Source organism: Mus caroli, chromosome 15, assembly GCF_900094665.2.
Source record: "Mus caroli chromosome 15, CAROLI_EIJ_v1.1, whole genome shotgun sequence".
In the NCBI taxonomy this organism is placed as follows: Eukaryota; Metazoa; Chordata; class Mammalia; order Rodentia; family Muridae; genus Mus; species Mus caroli.
The window spans coordinates 29,819,158-29,830,491 of record NC_034584.1 but is presented as its reverse complement, the minus strand read 5'-3'; the positions used below and the strand labels follow the sequence as shown (position 1 = coordinate 29,830,491).

Genomic DNA, 11,334 nt, shown 5'->3' with positions numbered 1-11,334 from the left:
AGGCAGGTTCCAGCAGTAGGTAGGCGTGGCAGGACGAATGAGCCGGTAGCTCCACCCTTGAGCAGGCAGGTTCCAGGCTGGGGGAAGGGAGGCCACAAGTAACTTTTAACCAAATACCAAAATCTGTTTCTCCAAAGTCCATATAGTTTAATTTACCTAATTTTAGATTCTACCACTGTTATTAGTATGTCTTGCCCCCTGATTGATTAGTTCATAGGTGATGGGCCATTGGGAGCCATGCTTTGTTAGAGGAGGAGGCCACAGGAGGCATGTCTCGGCCTGGCCTCCTCCAACTCCCTGCTTTCTGTCCAGAGTGAGGAGAGCAGCTGTCCTCCACAATTCCTTCACACCATACTATTCTGTATCACCTCAGCTCCAGTCCAAAAATCAAACTTAAAAAAAAAATAAAAGTAAAAATAATCAGGATGAGCCTTCCCCTGGGCACGCCCTGTCTTCCTAACTCTACACCAGGCTCCTAGCAACCAGCTTTGTAAGGTTGTTTAATAATGCCCCTAGTGTTCAGTAGATTTAGAGACCTGGTACAGACATAGAAGAAGATATATCCTGTGACATCAGAAGAAAGAGTGTCGGGTTCCTTTCAAATGAAGGGATCTAAAGGAGGAAATTATTATGAAGCACAGATTATATATGTTAATAATGACAGCTTGCTATCAAGGAAAGAATCTTTTAGACACTATGTCCTCTACTTCAGAAGTTAGTTTTTCTGTAAGATATCCTATAATATTTCCTGTTCCAAGTGAGACAAAATTGTATCACTGGAAGAAAGAATATTAAAGTCCGTTGGGTTTTTTTGTTTTTTTGTTTTGTTTTGTTTTGTTTTACAGTGAAACCGTCGCAGTGTTCCTTAACAATGTCAGATAGGAGCTCTCTAGCACCACAGGCCCGTTCTTCAATAATTTTATACATTGAAAACTCAAAAATCGGGACTGGAGAGATGGCTCATTGGTTAAGAACACTGACTTCTCTTCCAGAGGTCGGGAGTTCAATTCCCAGCAACCACATGATGGCTTATAGCCATCTGTAATGGGATCCAATGCCCTCTTCTGGTGTGTCTGAAGAGACCAACAGTGTACTCATATAAATAAAATAATTTAAAGAAAAAAGAAAAGTTAAAAATCTGTTAAGAGAGAATTTTCTTTTTTCCTGGAATTTAATTTCTTGCCATTATTTAGCATTTATTAACTGCTGGCAGTTTGCCCCCCAGTAAAGGATAATGAAGCATCCACAGGAAAGTCTTCATGTAAGAGGCTTTATAGTTATGGATGCTGTTGGCTTTACCTGATGGGCTGCTGCCCTGGTCTGGGTGAACAAGCCCTCCAGTCCCTGTGTCTTACACCTGCCCACTTGTGTGCCATGGTTTCCAGACATGAGCTGGGTAAGTTCTACAAGTATACAGTCCATAAAGATAAAAAAGTTAGACCACCTAGAATAGGGTCATGGAACTCAGATAGAACTTGATTAGAAAACACTTTCTGGAATTAAATACCAATTCTGTTTTTTAAATTATATGGTGCAGAACTTTAGAGATGGGAAAGATTAATGTGTGCTGAACTAGAAATACTGTCTTAAGAACACTGGAGTGGGGCTGGAGCGCTGGCTTAGCAGTCAGGCACACTTGCTGCTCTTGCAGAGGACTTGGCCTATGTGAGGTGACTCCCTCCAGCTCCAGGGTGTTCTCCTGCCTCTGACCTTCAAAGGCATACAGGAACTCAAGTACACATAGTCACATACAGGTGTATAATTTAATATAATAAAAATACATCTTAAAACACTGAGATAAAATTGGACTCCACAGATGCTCCTGGGCACATCTGTCTCCAGAAACATGGCTCCATCTGTAAGCTGGCTCTTGAGAGCAGTGTCCCATGTCTGTATAGTGCACAGGGTTCTTAGCATCCTTGTACAGACTTCTTATCTCTGAGGTGCTTTACATGGAACTGAGCAGGGAACAAATGTGTGGTTAATGTGCAGCTTTTAAATTGGTGGAGAAACAGTATTCTACTGTGAACTGTAGACACGTGTAACTTTGGCATACATTAAAGGCACCGTCCCGGGAATTTAGGAGACGGGGGAGGAGGAGGTTGAGCTTGAAACTGGCCTTAAGGTTCAAGGCCAGGCTGTAACTGTACAGAAAGATTCTTCCTTTAACAAAATAAAAAAAATAATAAAGCCAGGAGGGTTGCTTTGTGTCGGGCAGAAGTACAGCAGGGCTGGTTACACACAGGCCAAGGTGACGTGTTCACCTTGAGCTGAATGCCCTCTAGCAGCATGGTTCTTCCCAGTGTATTTTTGGAACTTTGTCGAGTGACTCATTCCCAGTGTCCTCAGAACCTTTTTTTGGCTGAGAGTGAATTTGATTGGGGAAGCAGGAGTTACTTGACCAGGTCTGCTGCGTGAAGCAGAGGGTCAGTGAGAAATGCCATTTGGGTCCTGCTATTCTGGGGGACTTAGGTAATAAGAGTATTTTCTAACTTTGACTCATCAAACAGCCAACTGGAGAGGTGTCTTCTTGAAAGAGATCAGCTTCATGTTTTGTCATTAGTCTTTCTTCTGCTCTCATAGAATGATTTTGCTCCAGAGTAATGGCTCCTGGAAGTTCAAATCTGCTTTGCCTGACTCTAGGGGACCCACAGCTGCCTGACCTCACTCCCTGCATCCCAGCACACAGCCCTTTTCTGAGACCTTGGATTTTGCCATTTCTTTGTTTCGATGAGCAGGTCTCCTCTTGCTGAGATTGATGTTAGAATGGTGGGTGGTGCCAAAACAGCATGCTAAGCCAAAGCAGTTCCACATGGAAGAGGTTTTTTTGAAAGGGAAAAACAAAGAAGTGGCAGAGAGAGAAGAAGGGGAGAGAAGAGGAAAGAAAGAGAGAGTGAGGAAGGGGTGTTCTCCTTATTTATATGGAAAATGATGTAACACAAGTAAAAGTGGGAGGTGAGCCAAGTAAATGCTGGGAATATGGTGGTCATTGTCTTGGCAATGGGTCTGCAGGTCATAGGTCGCAGGTCGCTCTGTTGCCTCATAGGTTTGGAATGTCCTGATGCCAACAGAGATGCTCTCCTTTCAAGGACCAGTCTATTCTCTTGGGGGAAGTCTCTGTGCGTCTTGTACTTTGGAGTCAATGGTGCAGCTCCTTTCTTTCTGGGACAGATCTGTTCTGAAAAGCGGTATACGTTATCCTAGGAAACGCACAGGAATACGGTGGGAACCGCTCAGGCACCTCACTGTACTCTCTGTCCCAGTGAGGCTGTGCTGACTTGGGTCGCACCTGTCCTTCCGTACTTGCTGTCTGTCCTTTGGTCCTTACCCTTCCCAAATCTCCTGGTTTCTTAGAGGCAGTGAAGTGACTCTTCCTTACGTACCCATCAAGGTATGGACTACACGACAATAACGGTCTGTACTGCACAGTGTTTGATGGGGCTTCTCTCTCTCCCTCTCTCTCTCTCTCTCTCTTTCTCTCCCTCCCTCCCTCCCTCTCTGTTAAAAGCTACCTACTTTCCACTATTACTATAATAAAGAAAGGGAAAGTCTTAGGGTTTTTACAGTATGTATGTAGGAGTTGGGGAGTACATGCATGCCACAGCACTTATGTAGGAGTCAGAACTACAAAGGAGTTGGTTTTCTCCATTCCAGGGATTGAACTCACACCATCAGGCTTGGCAGCAAGAGCCTTTATTCACTTATGGGTAGAATAAGTGTAGGGTTTATTTTAAATGCTGATAGGGTGATAGCTGACTGTGTAAATGTGTGGGACAGAGCTTTCTGTAGCCCCAGGTGACATTCCTGACTGTTTCTTAGGAGATAACCCCTAACTTCCTGTTTTGACAAATAAATAAAAAACAGCTAAGCCCCGGATGCCATAGATCATTCTATGTAGCAGAACACATTGTATCCACTTGCTTGGATGCCACGAATCCTCTTTCCTGATGTTATTATGATAAGCAGTAAGGAATGTGCTGTTGTCCCCTATAACCAATATACTCAAACTGTAACTTATAAAAACCACACATTTCACTGTCAGATTGTCCAACACCCAGAACAGAGCTTACACACTGCAGTTGGAATCAGTTGTGCGTTTCCTCTGAACAATAAAACTATTTTTTTGTTTTGTTTTGTTTTGTTTTTTTCGAGACAGGATTTTTCTGTGTAGCCCCGGCTGTCCTGGAACTCAGAAATCCACCTGCCTCTTACCTCCCAAGTGCTGGGATTAAAGGCGTGCACCACCACCACCACCACTGCCCGGCTACAATAAAACTAGTTTATCAAAACACTCAGGGTAAAAATTTCTAATGTAGGGCTGGAGAGATGGCTTAGCAGTTAAAAGCACTGGCTGCTCTTCCAGAGACCCAGAGTTCAATTCCCAGAAACCACATGGTGGCTCACAACCATCTGTAATGAGATCTGATGCCCTTTTGTGGTGTGTAGGTAATTTATATAGATAGAGAACTCATATGTACAAAGTAAATAAATAAATCATTTTTAAAATCTAATGTAATTTTCTGTTTAAGAGGTGAATTGAGTTTGGCCTAGTTCTTGGTCTGTTGGCATTGGGTTTTTGCTCATGGTAGAGTTGGCAAAGCACAGGGAGTAGAAAGCTGTCTGCAGTGCACCTCCTGCAGTGCATCACCTACAGAGCATCACCTGCAGAGCACCACCCACTGTGCCTCACTCAGGCTGCTTTTGACAGTAGCACGTTTGTCTCTGGACCTTTTCAAACAGGTTTCTTCACCTTACTTTTTTCATCATGCAGTCTTCTCTGACAGTGCAGGCGTTGATCCCTTTGCTGAATTCTTTGAGGTTCCTGTATTGTGGTGTGGCTTCTTCAGAAAAGGAATTCTTGCTTTAATTGTTGACATGCTTTAAAGATCATGTAAAGAATTTTCTGAAATATTTATTCTAAAACTCATTAGGCTTCTCTGTATTTTGAATGATTATACACTATTAATTTCCTTTTTTTCCCCCTACATCTAGTTAAAAAATCTAAGTTTAGAAGAACTACAGATGCGGCTAAAAGCACTAGACCCCATGATGGAACGAGAAATAGAAGAACTGCATCAAAGATACAGTGCAAAAAGACAACCTATACTGGATGCTATGGATGCAAAGAAGAGGAGGCAGCAGAATTTCTGACCAGATTCCCTCTGTCTCAGTATGACCAGAAACCAAGCAACCACAAGAATTGAAGGAATTATATTTTTTAATCCCTAAAATGTATATTCTACAATTTTTTAAAACTCAAAAATGATGGTACACACCTAGATAAATTTCCCAAAAGCAAACTTTACAGTTGTCTCCACTCTGATGTCGTTTTGAAAGGATGAGAACAACACATGTGCGCACTTCTCTCTCTGTCTGCTATTACACCTGCAACAGAACTAATCTAAAATGAAAGCTGTATGTGGAGACTTTAGAAATCCAAAGCTGTTGCTTAGTCAATCATACAGCACTGGAGGGCTTTGTGTTCCAATGTCCTTTATTCCTATGGAGAAGCCTATTTATTGATCCCCCACCCCCACCCCCCAGGTAGACTTATTTATTTATGCAGTTTCACTTTCTTGGGGTTTTTTGTTTTTTTAAGACAAGATCAGGATAGTTTTGGTGAATGTCCAGGCACACTGCGGTTATAACACACAACCAAATTGTCCACTAAGCAGGGAGCTCTGAGTGTACTCCTTCAACTCCAATAGACACAAAGTCATGGCTGTAATGTTCAAATGGACCAGACATTTTATACTGAAGACTTAATACCATTTCTACCTTTTGAAGTGTTAATTCCTGATTTTGATATTGGTAAAAATAAAACTGTATATACATAGGTCAAAAAGAGTACAGTGTAAAACCAAAGAAATCAACGAACTCTTGCACGAAAAAGTGTGGGAAATATTTTTAAAGACATGAAACCTGAGGGGAAAAATGTAATTGTTAATGTTTCTTTTATTGGTCTGCAATAACTCATCAGGTTTATCCTATGGGAATATGCTCTGTCACAGGACTTTTTGTTGATTTCATTTATTTCCTGGGAATTGGTAAGCATCATGTATCTGACAATAAAACAGTAAAAAACAAAAACAAAAACTTTTATACTAAAAACTGTATCCTTAGGGCCTAAAAAAATATTAAAGTTTTAGAAAAAGACTCATTTCTGAAGAGCATTAGCATTTGTGTAATTGACGTGGGACCAGTCATTTCCTGCACTACACATGTCCTTTTTGACTGTGTGTGTGTTCTTTGATGTGTTAATTACTATGTGTGCATCACAAAGACAAATAAATTCCATTGTGCCACCCAGAACTTGGCATTGTTGTTGTTTTGTTGTTTTGTTGTTTGTTGTTGATAAGCTAATAGCCTGGACTCTGCCCTGAACAAGGAAGGCTTGTTTGGCAGGGCAAGCTATTATTAGTGGTGCCACTGAGACTTCAAGTTCTTCTGCTCATGCCCCAGGCCACCAAGGGATACACTGGTCCTTGCCACATTGGAAGGAGCCCTGACAAGTGTCAAACAGAAGCAGCTGCACTGGGCATAATAGGTGTTCCAGGGTCAGGAGAGGGTGTCTTCCTTTGAGCTAATCCACAGAAGACCAATTAGCTATGGAAAGTGTCTACCATTTTAAAACAGTACTGTGCCCACAGTCATGCCTTGAAGTAATGTTGGTTCAGTTCTATTGGATCCTTATGAAAAGCATATTGTATAATTATGTATAAATTATAAGACTGAAAATAAGATGACATGACACATATGACTTGCTTCGTGCATCCCAATGTGTATACTATGTTAGACATTTCCCAGGATCCCACTCACCATTATCAGAGTCCACTTACAAACTATGAGACATGCTCATCAGCTCACACACTACCCAGGTATTCTTCCTTAAAAGTCTTTCTTGTCACCAGCCTAACACCTGGTGGAACCCAAGCAAAAACACCTACTGGAAATGGACAGAAACTTAACAAAGGGGATTTCTGCTCACCTGACTCAATGAGGGTCTTAGCCACTTGTACTTCCTGTGGTGCCTGGGGCAGGACAGGGCTCTCTTTAGTGATGTCATGTTCTAATTACTTATGAATACTTTATACCTTGTTATAGAAAGCATCTACACATACACATATATTTTAGGGGAATTGGGAGCAGTAAGTATTGTTTTACCCAGAGCTGTGTTAAATGAGTTTTAACATTTAACGTTTTAACATAATCTGTCTTCCCCTTCCCTAATCCTATCCTTGCAACCCCNCCAAAAAAAAAAAAAAAAGTATTGAAGGATGATCATGAACAAAACCTTTAAGTCTTTAAGTTGAGCCTAATGAATCATGGCACCCAGGAAAAGGAATTTTCTAGCTATTTCTGAGTTTAAGAAGAAATTTTTTATTTAACCCTCCCTACTTAGAACTTTCAAAACTGAGAAAGCCTATTGTCCGCACACTCTGCTCTTTCCCAGATTCCATGCAGTGGGGTAATGGAGGCTGATGAATCATGGGAATCCAGCCTTGTCCTATAAGGTGAGAGTGCTTTGTGTTTGGTTTAATAACACTGCCGTTACAGTGTGCTATCAAACCTTATTTTAACATAAACAGTTCTATGTTCAAAATATGGGCTGTAACTTTAGCCCATATAAGTTGGGGAAGAAAGCAGACTTAAATGTACTTGAGTAGCATGAAGCCTTTTATTTGGGACCCTGACATCTTTTACACTGTGTTGAACCTGTGTGCTTTTATATCTGTCACTTACTGAATGACACCTCTAGGGTTTGAAGCCATGCTCCATTCACTGCCAGGCATGCTGCTTCTCCAACAAAAATTACATAATACATCAATGGGATGGATTTAACTTCAGGAAATTGCAAATTTCTGACATGTTTACATTCAATAGAAATGCTATCTTTGTTATCTATTTTAATGTTAACATTTAATGATTAAATTCTAAAAATACTGCTATTCTAAACAGAATTCTTTAGCTAATTGTAATTATTGCACTGTTACTGTTTGGCACAGGCACTTGATTAGAGAGTTCATCTGAGTACTATTTTCGAGTGTCAAGGATCCTGTTTTGGGCACAGGAGACTAGGAATTTGGTCAAATGAGTATTGCTTCTCTTTGCTCTTTAATATGATGAAGCCTGGAGCTATGGAACTTTTATATATTTTAACTGGGGACTCTGATATAACTAAGGGTGACTTAGACCCCAGGGCTGAGTCCATTTTCCTTTTTCTGTATCCACACAAAGCACTTGACTTCAGCCATCTCTTTCCCTTTTACTTTCTTTTGTCACAAATTCTTGTAAAGAAAAGCCACAGGACTCAATCCCTTCATCGGCCCTTAAAAGACAACCCTAACTTTGTTTTCCTCTCACAGTGGGCCATACCACAACTACTCTCTCTGCTCACAGAATGTTGACCACCAAGTTAAGGGAAGTTGAACTCCTGATATTGAGACCCTGCAGCATGGCTCAGCTGACATCTTTCATTATTTCTTTATCTGTTACCACAATTATTTCCTTTACTTTCATTTTGGGTTGTAAAGTTTTTCAAAGCAGAGATGTTTATTGATGTTACTCTGTGGTGCTTGCCGCTGTACTGACTATAAACGACTGGGTATTAGATATAATGGGTTTCGTTGTACGCAGTACTCATTGTTTATAAGTGTCTCTACAGTAACCATAATGTCAGCCATGTTTGACTCTATTAAAATGTGTCCTTTTGATATATTAACTTAGGACTTCACAACAAATGCATTTCCTGTCTACTGAAAAAGAAAAGGAAGACTGAAAGAAGCTTGGAGACATTAAATGAAGTCATGGCTGGTTAATGCAATGTAAAGCTTCCATGGGTCGTCACCAAAGTACTTTCTTAGACCACACTGCAATAAACACAGATGCCTGCCTGATGGTGGACTTAGAAGATAAAACTTGATGTCAGTGTGGGCTGATTCTTAGCATTGTTTTGCCTTTCAATAGACCCTACATTTTCTGAAATAGTATCCTTCCATATGAGCGAGTGAAAGAACCTAGTGGGGAAACCCCCATTCAACTCCTGATTCGGTGTGCACCCAAGAATCACGGACAAACAGACCGTCTTGATGTAAATACATGAGGTAGTTTAATGGCGGAGCTCCGGGTCTAAACGTATCTCACGCAGGAGACAGTGGATTCAACCACGAGGCTTGGAAGCTAGGGGTTTTTATAGAAAAGGGTCTGGGGCTGGGGGAGGAATTGACGAGGTTTCACATGATTGGTTCATTTAAACATCAGCAGACTGCACATGCAGATAACATTTAACTTAGGTCAGAAGGGCGGGAGTTAGGGAGGCGCAGGGCCAGTCCGGACATGTCATTCTCTTTATCTTTATGTCCAAGCAGCCTCAGGAATGTCTTAACGGGCCTACCTGGGCATGTCCTGGCCTGTTCTGCTATGTTCTCAGCCCCAGGTTTCAAAGCTCACAAACAACTCTTTGGGCTATTTGACATAAATTACATGAATCACAGATTTCAAGTTTTATTTTCTTTCAGGAGGAGCTTGTGTGTATCAAGCTTCCATGATGTGTTACACAAAAGACGTTAAGTTATTGGGATGCAGAAAGAACCCTTTAGCCTTGGTTGCTATGCTGTTTTGAAAGCTGTAATGTGTTCTATTCTAGCAGTTTGCCTTTGACAGTGAGTATTTTGAGAGGCATTAAGGTAGTAAGAGGAGCTTGATAGCAGAAGTTAAATGCTCTGAGTTCAAATCCCGGATCTTCCTTTGTTGCCCTGGGCAAAAATAACCACTCAACCAAGCTGTATTTAAATCTGTTTGTAATGGGGGCTGGAGAGATGGCTCCGTGGTTAAGAGCATGGGCTGCTCTTCCAGAGGGCCTGAGATCCTTTCCCAACACCCACCTGGTAGCCAACAATGTTCTAATTCCAATCAAAGGGATCCAAAACCCTCTTTTGGCCTCTGAGAACTGAGCACATGGTACACAGACATACAAGCAGGCAAAACACTTGTCCATATAAAATAAAAATCTTGAAGAAATCAGTTTGTAATAATGCAAAAATTGTTATAAGCAAATGTTCCAATACCTATAAAATGTTTAGCAAAGTTCCTGGAATATCATAAATAGAGATTAGCTTTTAGCCTTTTCGTTTCATGTGTCATTTGGCAGAAATAAAAAATGAGAGCTTATTCATTGAAAGGCAAATGTATTGTTTTTCCAAAATGAATTAGACTCTTCTAGAATCCAAGTTGGCGTTCTTTTAAGAACTGTTTCTACTCGAGTAAGAATTTATATGAGCAACTATCATTCCTTTTTAAAAAGCATTTCCTTTGCACATAAAGCCGTTGTCTAGAGCTAAGGTTAAAGCTCATGTGCTCTGTGACTATTCCTATTGCAGGGGTTGCTGTTGAGGCAGCTTCTATAGCCTGATTTGTAAAGACCTACCTGGAAATTTATCATTTGTGCCATTAAAGGTTGTTTCTTAGCAAGTCTTAGCATGCTCGGGTCCTTGCAGATATCACATATGTAACTGACTTGCTCTCAGTTAACTTTGGTTCTACTCAAATTCTAGTTTGTATTTTCAGACCCTTATAAGATCCTATGATCTGAATGTCTACACTTCCCTGATTTATGGAAATGAAAAGTAATGGAATAATGGAAATGAAAAATAAAGAAAATATCTGTAAGTATATGTCTTTTTTTATACTTAGAAGGATTTGATTCTATATTGTATGTAATCTTTATATCTTTATAGAATTCTGAGAGCATCAAATATGGCATTTGGTGATTTGTTCAGGTCCTGAGCCCAAAACACTGCTACTTCTTTATAGAGGTACATGGCATCAGGGGAAGGAAAACACTAGGGTATAAGATACCAGGAGACAGGTAACTTCTCTGCTTCCTCTTCTTGAAGGAATACCATAGTCCCCTTGGTCTTCATACCTGCCGTGTCCTTATGACATGTTCACATCACCATTACATAAGAACTCTCTCAGGATGATGAGGAAGATACCTTGAGCATGGTCCAGCTAAGGGTCAGACTCCCTTTAGATGATGATGACAGATAGGTAGGTAGGTAGGTAGGTAGATAGGTAGGTAGATAGATAGATAGATAGATAGATAGATAGATAGATAGATAGATAGATAGATAGATAGATAGATAGAGGCAGATAGATTTTTATTTGAGTACTAAGGGTTGAAGCTAGGGCTTCATACATGCTAGGCAAACACTCTTAGCATTGACCTGTATGTCAAGCCTCTGTTTCTCCTTTATAAATGGCCTATTTATAAGCCATTTCACATTCTTAATGAGAAGAAAGGTATATAAAATAAAAAAGAGGAAAGTGAAAACA

The 11,334-nt window shown here is 40.6% G+C and overlaps 1 protein-coding gene across 4 annotated transcripts in view; it reads left to right on the top strand.

Annotated features, from left to right (window-relative positions):
- Stk3 (serine/threonine kinase 3) overlaps positions 1-6,312 on the top strand; it is a 271,464-nt gene extending 265,152 nt beyond the window's left edge. For all 4 annotated transcript variants that reach the window (XM_029469538.1, XM_021183619.2, XM_029469541.1 and 1 more), the window contains one exon: positions 4,993-6,312. In XM_029469538.1, the coding sequence (XP_029325398.1) occupies positions 4,993-5,151 (159 nt within the window). In that variant the 3' untranslated portion in view covers positions 5,152-6,312. The remainder of the gene's footprint in view (positions 1-4,992) is intronic.
- Positions 6,313-11,334: the final 5,022 nt, after the last annotated feature.